We start from the raw sequence: 15,493 nt of genomic DNA, 5'->3' as shown, positions 1-15,493 counted from the left end.
ACAATGGACTCTAATTATCTAAGTGAGAGCAGCAATTAAAAAAAATGCAACAGAAGAGGATGAAAAATGGCCTGAAAATGCTCCGAACAATCTTCAGCTAGGGCTCTTGAAATCTAGTTGTATTGATCTGTGCTAGCAACCAAGATGCCCATTTGTTATAGGCGCGAACGTGAATCACTGCCACGTGGGCAGGAACGTTGGGGAATAGCATGGACGTCCAAATAACATCATTAGGGTCTTGGTTTTAATATGCTATCTGCTTCAGTTTCATGCGTCTGTCGAACCCACAACTAGAAATGAGCATGATGCATTAACTGGGTAGACATCCAGTGCTGTGGTCTTCAGCTCTTTTTCTGATCAATTGCACCCATTGCAGATTGGAAAACCTAGACCACTGTATTCTAAATTTACACCTGCAAAAATTTAAAGGAATATTAATATTTCTTTCTGGTAAATTGTACTGCAAAAAAAAGGCTTTAAAAAATGTACTACGCTAGGATGTTGCCTGACATAAAGAAATACAAATGTGAAGAAAGACATGGATAAATTGTTTTTTTTTATTATTCGTTCATGGGATGTGGGTGTCTCTGGCGAGGCCAGCATTTATTGCCCATCCCTAATTGCCCTTGAGAAGGTGGTGGTGAGCCGCCTTCTTGAACCTCTGCAGTCCACGTGGTGAAGGTTCTCCCACAGTGCTGTTAGGTAGGGAATTCCAGGATTTTGACCCAGCGACGATGAAGAAACGGTGATATATTTCCAAGTTGGGATGGTGTGTGACTTGGAGGGGAACTTGCAGGTGATGTTATAGAATCATAGAATCATAGAAGTTACAACATGGAAACAGGCCCTTCGGCCCAACATGTCCATGTCGCCCAGTTTATACCACTAAGCTAGTCCCAATTGCCTGCACTTGGCCCATATCCCTCTATACCCATCTTACCCATGTAACTGCCCAAATGCTTTTTAAAAGACAAAATTGTACCCTCCTCTACTAGTGCCTCTGGCAGCTCGTTCCAGACACTCACCACCCTTTGAGTGAAAAAATTGCCCCTCTGGACCCTTTTGTATCTCTCCCCTCTCACCTTAAATCTATGCCCCCTCGTTATAGACTCCCCTACCTTTGGGAAAAGATTTTGACTATCTACCTTATCTATGACCCTCATTATTTTATAGACTTCTATAAGATCACCCCTTAACCTCCTACTCTCCAGGGAAAAAAGTCCCAGTCTATCCAACCTCTCCCTATAAGTCAAACCATCAAGTCCCGGTAGCATCCTAGTAAATCTTTTCTGCACTCTTTCTAGTTTAATAATATCCTTTCTATAATAGGGTGACCAGAACTGTACACAGTATTCCAAGTGTGGCCTTACTAATGTCCTGTACAACTTCAACAAGACATCCGAACTCCTGTATTCAATGTTCTGACCAATGAAACCAAGCATGCTGAATGCCTTCTTCACCACCCTATCCACCTGTGACTCCACTTTCAAGGAGCTATGAACCTGTACTCCGAGATCTCTTTGTTCTATAACTCTCCCCAACGCCCTACCATTAACGGAGTAGGTCCTGGCCCGATTCGATCTACCAAAATGCATCACCTCACATTTATCTAAATTAAACTCCATCTGCCATTCATCGGCCCACTGGCCCAATTTATCAAGGTCCCGTTGCAATCCTAGATAACCTTCTTCACTGTCCACAATGCCACCAATCTTGGTGTCATCTGCAAACTTACTAACCATGCCTCCTAAATTCTCATCCAAATCATTAATATAAATAACAAATAACAGCGGACCCAGCACCGATCCCTGAGGCACACCGCTGGACACAGGCCTCCAGTTTGAAAAACAACCCTCCACAACCACCCTCTGTCTTCTGTCGTCGAGCCAATTTTGTATCCAATTGGCTACCTCACTTTGGATCCCATGAGATTTAACCTTATGTAACAACCTACCATGCGGTACCTTGTCAAAGGCTTTGCTGAAGTCCATGTAGACCACATCTACTGCACAGCCCTCATCTATCTTCTTGGTTACCCCTTCAAAAAACTCAATCTAATTCATGAGACATGATTTTCCTCTCTCAAAACCATACTGACTGTTCCTAATCAGTCCCTGCCTCTCCAAATGCCTGTAGATCCTGTCTGTCAGAATACCCTCTAACAACTTACCCACTACAGATGTCAGGCTCACCGGTCTGTAGTTCCCAGGCTTTTCCCTGCTGCCCTTCTTAAACAAAGGCACAACATTTGCTACCCTCCAATCTTCAGGCACCTCACCTGTAGCTGTCGATGATTCAAATATCTCTGCTGGGGACCCGCAATTTCCTCCCTAACCTCCCATAGCGTCCTGGGGTACATTTCATCAGGTCCCGGAGATTTATCTACCTTGATGCGCGTTAAGACTTCCAGCACCTCCCTCTCTGTAATATGTACACTCCTCAAGACATCACTATTTATTTCCCCAAGTTCCCTAACAACCATGCCTTTCTCAACCGTAAATACCGATGTGAAATATTCATTCAGGATCTCACCCATCTCTTGTGGTTCCGCACATAGGTGATCTTGTTGATCCTTAAGAGGCCCTACTCTCTCCCTAGTTACTCTTTTGCCCTATATGTATTTGTAGAAGCTCTTTGGATTCTCCTTTGCCTTATCTGCCTCATGTCCCCTTTTTGCCCTCCTGATTTCTCTCTTAACTCTACTCCGGCAATTTCTATACTCTTCAAGGGATCCACTTGATCCCAGCTGCCGATGCATGTCATATGCCTCCTTTTTGACTGGGGCCTCAATCTCCCGAGTCATCCAAGGTTCCCTACTTCTACCAGCCTTGCCCTTCACTTTATAAGGAATGTGCTTACCCTGAACCCTGGTTAACACACTTTTGAAAGCCTCCCACTTACCAGACGTCCCTTTGCCTGCCAACAGACTCTCCCAATCAACTTCTGAAAGTTCCTGTCTAATACCATCAAAATTGCCCTTTCCCCAATTTAGAATTTTAACTTTTGGGCCAGACCTATCATTCTCCATAGCTATCTTAAAACTAATGGAATTATGATCACTGGTCCCAAAGTGATCCCTCACTAACACTTCTGTCACCTGCCCTTCCTTATTTCCCAAGAGGAGGTCAAGTTTTGCCCCCTCTCTAGTCGGGCCATCCACATACTGAATGAGAAATTCCTCCTGAATACACTCAACAAATTTCTCCCCATCCAAGCCCCTAATGCTATGGCTGTCCCAGTCAATGTTGGGAAAGTTAAAGTCCCCTACTATTACCACCCTATTTTTCTTGCAGCTGTCTGTAATCTCCTTACATATTTGCTCCTCAATTTCCCGTTGACTATTTGGGGGTCTGTAGTACAATCCTATCAAAGTGATCTCTCCCTTCTTATTTTTCAGTTCTCCCCATATAGACTCAGTGGGCAAACCCTCGGATATATCCCCTCTCACTACTGCCGTGATGTTCTCCCTAATCAAGAACGCAACTCCTCCTCCTCTCTTACCTCCTGCTCTATCTTTCCAATAGCATCTGTACCCTGGAACATTGAGCTGCCAGTCCTGCCCCTCCCTTAGCCATGTTTCAGTAATAGCTATAACATCCCAGTCCCATGTACCCATCCATGCCCTGAGTTCATCTGCCTTGCCCATCAGACTTCTTGCATTGAAATAAATGCAGTTTAATCTAGACTTCCCTTGGTCTTTGCCCTGCTTTCTCAGACCATCTGTCCGGTCATGTTCTGTACACTCTCCCTTACTGCCTTTTGTTTCTGTCACCACTTTACTTCCCACTGACTTCCTGCATCGGTTCCCATCCCCCTGCCACATTAGTTTAAACCCTCCCCAACAGCACTAGCAAACACTCCCCCTAGGACATTGGTTCCAGTCCTGCCCAGATGCAGACCGTCCAATTTGTACTGGTCCCACCTCCCCCAGAACCGGTTCCAATGGCCCAGGAATTTGAATCCCTCCCTCTTGCACCATCTCTCAAGCCACATATTCATCCTAGCTATCCTGTCATTCCTACTCTGACTAGCCCGTGGCACTGGTAGCAATCCTGAGATTACTACCTTTGAGGTCCTACTCTTTAGTTTAACTCCTAACTCCCTAAATTCAGCTTGTAGGACCTCATCCTGTTTTTTACCTATATCGTTGGTGCCTATATGCACCACGACAACTGGCTGTTCACCCTCCCCCTCCAGAATGTCCTGCAGCCGCTCCGAGACATCCCTGACCCTTGCACCAGGGAGGCAACATACCATCCTGGAGTCTCGGTTGCGTCCGCAGAAACGCCTGTCTATTCCCCTTACAATCGAGTCCCCTATCACTATAGCTCTGCCACTCTTTTTCCAGCCCTCCTGTGCAGCAGAGCCAGCCACGGTGCCATGAACCTGGCCACTGCCACCTTCCCCCGGTGAGCCATTTCCCCAACAGTATCCAAAACGGTATACCTGTTTTGGAGGGAGATGACCGCAGGGGACCCCTGCACTGCCTTCCTACTCTTCCTCTGTCTGTTGGTCACCCATTCACTATCTCCCTCAGTAATTTTTATCTGTGGTGTGACCAACTCACTGAACGTGCTATCCACGACTTTGTCAGCATCGCGGATGCTCCAAAGTGAGTCCATCCGCAGCTCCAGAGCCGTCAAGCGGTCAAACAGTAGCTGCAGCTGGACACACTTCCCGCAGGTGAAGGAATCAGGGACACAGGAAGGATCCCTGAATTCCCACATCCCACAAGAGGAACATGACACGGCTCTGGGATCTCCTGCCATGACTTAACTCTTAAGTTAGCTTAACAACAACTACAATGTCAAGAGAAAAAAAAGGAAAGAAAAACTACTTACCACTCCCTTTAAGGAGTTTACTCATGTGCCTGCTGCCCTTGTCCTTCTAAGTGGTAGAGGTTGCGGGTTTGGGAGGTACTGTTGAAGAAGCCTTGGCGAGTTGCTGCAGTGCATCCTGTGGATGGTACACACTGCAGCCACTGTGTGCCGGGGGTGAAGGGAGTGAATGTTTGGGGTGGTGGATGGGGTGCCAATCAAGCGGGCTGCTTTGTCCTGGATGGTGTCGAGCTTCTTGAGTGTTGTTGGATCTGCACTCATCCAGGCAAGTGGAGAGTATTCCATCGCATTCCTGACTTGTGCCTTGCTGATGGTAGAAAGGCGTTGGGGACTCAGGAGGTGAGTCACTCGCCGCAGAATACCCAGCCTCTGACCTGCTTTTGTAGCCACAGTATTTATATGGCTGGTCCAGTTAAGTTTCTGGTCAATGGTGACCCCCAGGATGTTGATGGTGGGGGATTCGGTGATGGTAATGCCGTTGAATGTCAAGGGGAGGTGGTTGGACTCTCTCTTGTTGGAGATGGTCATTGCCTAGCAATTGTCTGGCACGAACGTTATTTGCCACTTATCAGCCCAAGCCTGGATGTTGTCCAGGTCTTGCTGCATGGGGGAACGGACTGCTTCATTATCTGAGGGGTTGCGAATGAAACTGAACACTGTGCAATCATCAGCGAACATAGCCATTTTTGACCTTATGATGAAGGTGAGGTTATTGATGAAGCAGCTGAAGATGATAGGGCCTCGGCCTGAGGAACTCCTGCAGCAATGTCCTGGGGCTGAGATGATTGGCCTCCAACAGCCACTACCATCTTCCTTTGTGCTCGGTATGACTCCAGCCACTGGAGAGTTTTCCCCCTGATTCCCATTGACTTCAATTTTCCCAGGGCTCCTTGGTGCCACACTCGGTCAAATGCTGCCTTGATGTCAAGGTCAGTCACTTTATAGGCAGTTTGTTAGAACAACACAGATTACAGGGGGAATGGTGGAAGTGATTAAAATTTTGAAAGAATGGGACAGGGTGGGTAGAAGCAGACTTGTTCCAGTGACTACACACATCGTCGCTGGTGCGACAGCATTTTGTCTACAGCATTTTAATTTTATCTGTCAATTTTTAAAAATTCAATCCTCACAGAGGTCCATATACAAAGGACTAACAATGATTCCCATTGCAATAATCTGTTTACTAGAGTTGATGTAGTCTCACATTATGCCAAGTGTCAGCTAGACTCTGTCTTGCCTCTGAGGCAGAACATTGTGGGTTCAAGTCCCACTGCAGCAAGTACTGACTGCGTGCCACATTGTCGGCGATGGCGGTCTTCAGATGAAATGTTAAATTGGGGCCCCATGTGCTTGCTCAGATGGGTTTTAAAAAAATCCCAGGGCATTATATGAAGACAAACAGGGTGTTTTCCCTCTGTACTGCTCCATATTCCTCCCTCAACTAACACCATTGATACAGATTAGGAGGATCAGAAGTGGAAACGAATATAGGAGACAGTGGAAAATGGAATGAAAATGAAACCCACTAAAAACAAGGGGCTATAGATTGGGCCATGTAGTGCCTGCTTTGTAGACACCATGTGGCCTCCTAAGGATGCAAAATGGCGTCCGGAATGTGCGCGCTTCTAGTGTGCTGTGCGCGGACGCCGTCATGGTAAAGGCGTTTGCGCACGTGTAGATAACGAATGCTGGCAGCATGTAAAGTAGGGAGAATATGTGTTAGATCAGTGTGCAACTCTGATTTAAAGGGACAGATACAATTTTGGAACTCAACATTCCAGCCACGCACTGTCTTAACCTCGCACAGCTGGACAGGTCATAAACCGTATGAAGGACCCCCCTCCACCAGGGCTTTTTAAAGGAATCATGCAGGAGTTACAGGTTAGTTGCTAGATTATTGCTTCTGGCTGCTGATGCATTTGTACCTGTTTTTGGAGGTCTCTTATACTTGAATACTAGGACTAGGGGACATAGCCTAAAAATTAGAGCCAAGACTTGCAGGAGTGAAGTTAGGAAACACTTCTACATGCAAAGGGTGGTAGAAGTTTGTAACTCTCTTCTGCAAATGGCTGTTGATGCTAGATCAATTGTTAATTTAAAATCTGAGATTGATAGATTTTTGTTCACCAAAGGTATTAAGGGATATGGAGCTAAGGCGGGTATATGGAGATAGGTTACAGATCAACCATGACCTTATTGAATGGCAGAACAGGCTCGAGGGGCTAAATGACCTAAACCTGTTCCTATCTTCCTATGTTCCTATAATAAAGTTTCATTACTCTACAGGGAGTGGGCTGGCTAGCTGACAGGCAACAGCAAGGGCACTGTCAGAATGGCAGGGGTAGGACAGGAATGCTGTCATCCTGAGAGAGGACAGCGGGTTCATGTTCCATGGAACCACTGCCACCTGCTGCCTCCTGTTATGCGCCACCTTCTCCCGCAAGAAAGTGTGACGTGTGTCATTGAGTGTTCTGCAGGAAGTTTGGGTGATGTGCCTGTTATGGTTGAATAGAAACATAGAAAATAGGAGCGAGAGTAGGCCATTCAGCCTTCGGGCCTGCTCCGCCATTCAAAATGATCATGGCTGATCGTCTAACTCAGTACCCTGTTCCCGCTTTTTCCCCATATCCCTTGATCCCTTCAGCATTAAGAAATATATCTATCTCCTTCTTGACTACATCTAATGACTTGGCCTCCACTGCCTTCTGTGGTAGAGAATTCCACAGGCTCACCACCCACTGAGTGAAGAAATTTCTCCTCATCTCAGTTCTAAATGGCATACCCCGTATCCTGAGACTGTGACCCCTGGTTCTGGACTCCCCAGCCATCGGGAACATCCTCCCTGCATCTAGTCTGTCTAGTCCTGTTAGAATTTTATATGTTTCGATGACATCACCTCTCATTCTTCTAAACCCTAGTGAATATAGGCCTAGTCGACCCAACCTCTCCTCATACATCAGTCTTGCCATCCCAGGAATCAGTCTGGTAAACCTTCATTGCACTCCCTCCATGACAAGGACATCCTTCCTCAGATAAGGAGACCAAAACTGCATACAATACTCCAGTTGTGGTCTCACCAAGGCCCTGTATAACTGCAGTAAGACATCCCTGCTCCTGTACTCAAATCCTCTTGCAATGAAGGCCAACATACCATTCACCTTCCTAACTGCTTGCTGCCAGTGTATGTGATCTGTGAGTTGTGGGTGTGTGGCTTGCAACAGTGGTAATGTGTGAGGGTGAGAGGAAGCATCTGATTGGAAGAGTTGAGTAGTTGAGTACTGATTGAAAGAGTTTGTTGGTAGTTGAATGATTGATGGGAGGTGTATTGCGTGGTGTAGTGGATGCGGCTAGTGGTACAGTTGGTAAGAGATGCCACTTGACAGTTGAGCTCACTCACCTTGACCACTCGTGTCAAAGCATTGAACTTCTTCCTGCACTGCATCCATGTTCGTGGTGCTGTGCGCCTGGCATTGACTTTGTCCCCTACTGCCTCCCACTCCCTCTTGAGCATATGTCTGGAGGGCCTCTTGCCTCCCCCCCCCCCGCCCCCCCCCCCCCCCACCACTGTGGATATAGGATGCCCCTCTTTCTGTCCACCTCTTGCATCAAGGCCTCTAGTGCATCATCAGAGAACCTTGGTGCACGCTCTCTTCAGGCCTGGTACAAACTCAGATCGGCAGATTGGTGAGGTCTGGCGTGCAGGTTGGAGGATGTGGGATTTAATAGTGCGCAACCTTTATTCAATGTTTTAACATAACTTAGCAGTTCGTAAACCTAGGGACAGGACCTGCACCAGTGTTTTACGTGTTCGATGTCTGATCTCCATTCAGACTCCTTGCGGACCCGTATCTTATATTTTGCTAATAAGAAGTGCAGGCTGCCTTTACATGGTGCGAGCCACTTGTGCGATATTGGGGCTCCCCTGCTGGTGAGCAGCCACTCAACAGTGCAGCTAGGCCTGGCTGCTCGCCAGATGTCGGGTCAAAGACCAGGCAGCACAAATCTCACATGCTGCCTGCATCTCAACGATCGGGCGCAAGTTAATTGCGCACCGCGACCCCCGCGCCTGGATTCGGGGTTATTGAATTTAACCCCCAAGGCACTGAAGTGCATTAAGATGATGTGGGACTGTTTATGATATGGAACTTGAAGGAAGAGAAAGAGAGATTGAATTTTAGATAGGATCAAAGGTATAGGATGGAGGACAATGAGGAATTCAGATCTCAGAGTGCCACTTTAGACTGATACTTTATATAGAGGAAACAGGATTACACTGATGTATGCAACATGTATTGAAATGGACATGTGGCAAAATACAAATTTTAAAAGTACACAAACTAACATTGCAGAAGTTAACAATTGACCAAATCTAGTTTGTTGCAGCATGGACAGGCCTTGATGTTGATGATATAACACAGGGACAATAAACAGGAGCTTTGTTTTGACCATTTTCCGATCACTTCCTAATAAACCACATTACAGGAAGGATGTAATTACACTAGAGAGGGTACAGAGGAGATTTAGCTATGAGGAAATTGAACAGGCTGGGATTGTTCTCTTTGGAACAGAGGAGGCTGAGGGGTGATTTAATTGAGGTGTACAAAATTATGAGGGGCCTAGATAGATTGGATAGGAAGGATCTATTTCCCTTAGCAGAGTGGCCAATAACCAGAGGGCATAGATTTAAAGTGATTGGTAGAAAGATTAGAGGGGAGCTGAGGACATCTTTTTTCACCCAGTGGGTGGTAGGGGTCTGGAACCCACTGCCTGAAAGAGTGGTAGAGGCAGAAACCCTCAACTCATTTAAAAAGTACCTGGATGTGCACCTGAAGTGTCATGACCTACAAGGCTATGGACCATGTGCTGGAAAGTGGGATTAAGCTGGGTGGCTCATTTTCGGCTGGCGCGGACATGATGGGCCGAATGGCCTCCTTCTGTGCAGTAAATTGTCAATGATTCTATGATTCTGTTCATTCTGATCTGTCCCTAGTGTAGTGTTGGCTAATGAGAAAGGATTTGTTCCCATGTTGTCAGTTTAAATTACGTGTGTAACTGCAAATGCCTCTTTTGTAGGATGTACCTTATAACTGCACTCTTATAAGTTCCCACAGTTACATAAGTAATCTGTGCATCACTATAAAATGTTTCTACAAGGCTGAAGACAATCCCTTCCTGCAAGGTTTCTTATTCCCATCATGTAAGCTTGGTCAATTTCTAAGAGTTTATGAAGCGATGGTTATCCCCATATTATTATACAGATCTGAGTGTTGGAACATGAGAAAAGATGAAGAGCAAAAAATGCTAACAGCATAGATGAGTCAGTTGGGAGGAATACGAGGAGTATCCAGGATGCAAAGAATTAAGAATTATATAATAAGAATATGGCTTAGACAAGAAGCAATGCTTATACAGAAGATCCAAGAAAGATGATTATGATGGTTTGGGCACCTTTCAAGAATGGAAACAGCTAGAGTACCTTTCATGGCTCTGCATACAGAGATACATGGAACAAAAAGTCGATGAAGACCAATGATGCGTTGGATAGATAATGTCAAGGTTGACTTGTAACAGAAAGGGATACAGATGACTGAGATAAAAACAGAAAATGCTGGAAATACTCAGCAGGTTAGGCAGCATCTGTGGAGAGAGAAACTCTCCACAGATGCTGCAGGTCGATGACCTTTCATCAGAACTGGAAGAAGTTGGAGATTTAGCAGTTTATAAGCAAGTACAGAGCCAGGGAAAAAAGAGGGAGGGAGGGGAGGAAAGAACAAAATGGAAGGTCTATGATAGGGTGGTGGGCAGGAATGATTAAATGACAAACGGGACGATGTTGCAAGGCAAAAGAGTTTGCCGGGCTAGTTCAGAACCGATAACAATGGAGTGAATTCATTCGACCCCATCGTCGCTGCTGAGCTAACGAACGGGAATTTAATAGTAGTAGTAGGTCAATTTTGTAGCACTCTTTTATGAGTTAGATGATCATGAAGCCCCAATCCAGAACTTAAACACATTATCTAGACACCTAATTCAGTGCAGTACTGAAGGAGTGTTGTCCTTCAAATGAGATATTAAACAGAGGTCCCATCTACCTGTTCAGGTAGACGATAAGTTAATCGAGGAACAGGGAGGTCTCCTAATATCTTGGCCAACATTCTTCCCTCAACGTCACCAAAGTACAAGAGCAGCAGGCACATGGGAACACCATCACCTTTAAGTTCCCCTCCAAATCACACATCATCCCTACTTGGATATATAGCACCGTTCCTTCATCGTTGCTGGATCAAAATCTTGGAACTTCTCACCTAACAGCATTGTAGGAATACTTTCATCACAAGCACTGGCAAGAAGGCGGCTCACCGTCGCCTTCTGTAGGGCAACAAGGGATGGGCCTTAAATGCTGGCTTTGCCAGTGATGCCCGTGTCCCGCGAATGAATTTTTTAATGACAGATCATTCATCCAATTGCTGTTTTGGGGATTTTGTTGTGAGTCAGTTAGCTGCTACTTGTACCTACTTACTTCAAGATAATTTATTGTATATGAAGTACGTTAGGGCATTTGAGAGATGTGACGAGGCAAAGTCTTAATGCAAGTCTTTCTTTCATAAATAAAATAAAAGATTATTCCTTCTCTTCCCTTCCAGAGTTGCCAGAAAACTGGACTGACACAAAAGAAACATTACAGGAAGGGATGGTCTTCCATCTCAAATACCTTGGTGTGACAGTAGTGGACCAGCCCAAAGGAGAAGGGATGGCAGCTGCAGCCATTAGACGGATAATTACTGTGGTAACAGTTTTATTTAAAAAAGTTTTGCTTAATGCTATATGCCTGCAACCTTGTAGATTAATTATGTAACAATGTTGAATTGTAACAGTGCAGTTACATTAATTGTCGCGTCAATGGAGCAATTTAAGCTTTATAATAATGCTGGGTGTCTTTGTAAAAGCAGCACATTTTGCATTGGGTGTGAGGCCATCTGCAGGGGAGCCAGTTCCAATCGCACTGCAATGAGTGCAAAATTAACATTTTAATAAAGTTTAGAATTAGAGTTTAAACAGAAACAAGGAACATTTTGTTTCTTTAATATGAGAAAATAGCTGATTGTCCTCTCAATTCTCTTCTAACATTATAATTTCACCCAGAGTCAGAAGCTGGTGAGCAGAGCCCTGCCGGTCTGTTGAAGTACATGTGTACACAGCCTTTATTGCTTGAGTACAGAATAATGCAGGGGAACAATATAACACAGTGCTGACTATTCAAACTGCTCTCAAATTGTACTTGTGTCAAACCAGCAGATGTAATGTAACTGTACTCTGCATAATTTTAGTACTGGCATATGTCCAAGTGATAGTAATGTGAGGCCTTAAGGCAAGTGGCCATATTATACATAGGCCTTTGGAATGCTGGTATGCTAGAACTGTATTGACTTTAATCATCGTTATTCTATTGCGTAAGTGCCTACCACCAGCGGTAGATTCAAAATTACATAGCTGCCCCAAGGTTGCCTTTGACTTTACCTCATTAAAGCTTTCAAGCAGTCATGTTCAAAGGTTAAATGTATATATTGGGACAATTTGCTTTTTGTGGTCGTTAGTCAATTGTCCATAGTTTAGTCAAAGCCATATTTGATAGCTAAACACCACCTTTTGTTCCTTCTCCTCTATTCTTTCCCCACTTTTTCATTCATTTCTTCATGAATAAGGTTTTTTGAAGGAAATGTCACCCAGAAGTGACATGAATAGAACCAAGTACCGCAAAGTATGCAGCTACTCCGAATGGGTGTGGTGCAGAGATGCAGAATTTGAAATGGTGAAATTAGTTCCATTTTATGTTTTTTATTTTTTGAATTTACCCAGAAATATTACCGTTCAAATTTTAACTGGTTTTGTCAAGATGCTGTGCTGAAACTAAATAGGCATTTATTTTCCTGTCTGTCCTCAACTTTCCTTTTCAAAGACTTGCCTGTCTCTGTAGCATCCCGTTCCCTCCCCCCCCCCCCCCCCAAAAAAAACACTATGTCTTTGTTTTATCTCTTACTATTTTCATCTAGAAAAAGAAGGCCTGGCAAGTGCCTGGGGCAAGCGACTCTCTAATACAATAATTTAAGTCATTTATTGATAACCGAGACAAGTGAACAAACTGCTCAAACTGCACAGACCATGGGGAAACAACGGCAAAGCTATCTTTAGCATCTTAACTACTTAATGGGCCAGAATTTGCTGTCAACATAACGATGAGGTTAATGGCGCTACTGTTATTTATGTGCAAATGTTACAGCAGCTAAATGGGGAAATCCAAAAGTTGCTGTCCCAAATGCGCCGCTCGGCCGTTAGCTTCGCTTGTCCATTTCAGTCTAATTACCCTTTTAACGATGTGATAACTGTTAATTACTGTCAATCAACCGCTCTGACACTGAAAATTAACTATTAGAATGTGGAGACTCATTCCTTCAGGTTTTAATTGTTAGAGATTTTAAAAATGTAAAATTTAAATTTTTTTTCTACTTTTCCTTTCTAACTCTCTTTTCTCTCTCTTAATCCAATCTTTCTTTCCCCCTCTTTATTTCTCTTTCTGTACCTGATTTGACATTGAATTCACCCACTCTAATTACACATCCTTCTCAGTCCTTCCATTGTTTATTTCTTAATCCTTAAATCTCTTTGGTTAAGAAGATAACCTGTTGGTTGTCCTGTTCACTCAGGTCCCAGATGCCCTGTTTCCCTCGCTGCGATGTTATCAGCTTGCACTTTCAGCAACTTAGTGGGCAAATATGTTTTGAGCTAACTAACAGCAGATGCCGTTAGATGCTCCACTACAGCCAAATTTGGCCCAATACCAACAGCAAGTACTTTCAGGATAACAGGAATATTATTCCATTCAGTTACATGTTAAGTTTATTAAGACATTAGAATTAATATAATAAAAATGGAAATGGCCAGATCTGAGTCCATAATAAGCACATTTAATAGAGGGTTACTGTTTCTATCTTTGCAAACAATTTTTCTATTGTAGATCCACTTTAATCTTCAGGAAAGCACATTTAATGTCTCTCACACAATTTGCAAATTTATTCTACCACTAGTTGATCTTCAATGACATTGCTTGTGAGAAACCTAAGACAAATATAGATTTGGAATACTTTGCCCTATTTGTCATTTGATTTTGCAGGGATTGTTAATTGTAAGCAGGGCCAAGTAAATGGATTAATGCCTTTGTTAAAATAGTAGAAAGAGAAATTTGATATGAACACTTTAAGCATTCGTATGATGATGTAGCTCACAGTAATTTCCAGACTGATGTTTTTATTGACATGCACGGGTGTATTGTCTGATTACCTTTGTCTGTAAGTTTGTCTGTTTCTCCATTTGTTTCTTATGTTCCCATTCATGCTTTCCACTAGCAAAGCAAAATTGTCAACATCTGTTCCCAAATTCTAAATTAGATGCTTATCGTGTCTAATAAGATTTGAGATTCGCTATGTTGGTCAACTACACTTTTAACATGGTAAACAGTGAGATAGCAGCCCCTTCAATATTTTGTATATCATGAATAATCTAATTAACTTTTGTTCATACTTGTAGGTTAAAACATAATGCACCATGTTTTAGACACTGGCCTTTCACCTCTGGGATATGGGTTTAAATCCACACCATCGAATGGGATGACATTTTCCCTTGTCTGTTAGCAGTAAGGGACCTATGTGAAATGAGTTTGAGCAGTCTCAATCCAGTTCCTATAGCTTGGGCCTACAGTACAAAACTGCCCCTTGTTTGGCAATGTCCCTCAGACCTTCCTGAGGATGGATGGTGTGGGAAATAGAAAAAATGTCACGCTCTTCTAAAGTTGGAGCGGAGTAGAGGGGTCTTTACTCTGCATTATGCTGTGTTAAGTCTCACGTTTGAGTGATTGGTGATGAAATAGAAAGTATTCCATTCCCTAGCAAAAACAACAGCTTGCATTTATATAGCGCCTTTATCATAGTAAAATGTCCCAAGGTGCCTCACGGGAGCATTGTCAGACAAAATTTGACATCGAGCCACAAAAGGAGATATTAGGACTGGTGTTTGGTCAAAGAGCAAGGTTTTAAGGAGCGTCTTAAAGGAGGAGAGATAGGTAGAGAGGCAGAGAGGTTTAGGGAGGGAATTCCAGAGCTTAGGGCTTAGGCAGCTGAAGGCACGGATGCCAATGGTGAGGTGAAGGAAATCGAGGACGCACAAGAGGCTAGAATTGGATGAATGCAGAGTTCTCGAAGGGTTGTAGGGCTGGAGGAGGTTACAGGGATAGGGAGGGATGAGACCGTTGGGGGATTTGAACACACGGATAAGAATTTTAAATTTGAGGTGTTACTGGATGAGCATAAAAAGTGAACTTCTAATTGCAATCCCGTGGCAGTGCCAGCATACAACTGACCCCATATTGACCTGAAAGCCCCATTATCAATTGCTGCTTAATAGTAGAGCAGCAGTTGGTATGTCACAGTAACCCTTGGGGCACTCCCGTTAAGGAGGGATAAAACAGACAGGGGTTTCCATTACTGAGTGCTACACAGTTATTCCTACTGGAAAATGTGCGTGAGCATAGAGTGATGACAGAGTCTGGTATCATGTGTTGCCACCTGCAGTAAAATAGCCAGCCAGCATTCATTTTAGGCTCA

General features: G+C 44.1%; 1 protein-coding gene across 1 annotated transcript in view; it reads left to right on the top strand.

The window, feature by feature from the left end:
• Positions 1-15,493, top strand: part of LOC137321797 (low density lipoprotein receptor adapter protein 1-B-like) — a 113,320-nt gene that overhangs the window by 53,613 nt on the left and 44,214 nt on the right. Inside the window, exon 2 of the mRNA XM_067984472.1 lies at positions 11,483-11,625. Coding sequence (XP_067840573.1) covers positions 11,483-11,625 — 143 coding nt within the window. The remainder of the gene's footprint in view (positions 1-11,482; positions 11,626-15,493) is intronic.

This window comes from Heptranchias perlo, chromosome 5, assembly GCF_035084215.1.
Source record: "Heptranchias perlo isolate sHepPer1 chromosome 5, sHepPer1.hap1, whole genome shotgun sequence".
Lineage (NCBI taxonomy): Eukaryota > Metazoa > Chordata > Chondrichthyes > Hexanchiformes > Hexanchidae > Heptranchias > Heptranchias perlo.
The sequence above is the reverse complement of the archived record's forward strand: the minus strand, read 5'-3'. Positions and strand labels throughout refer to the sequence as shown.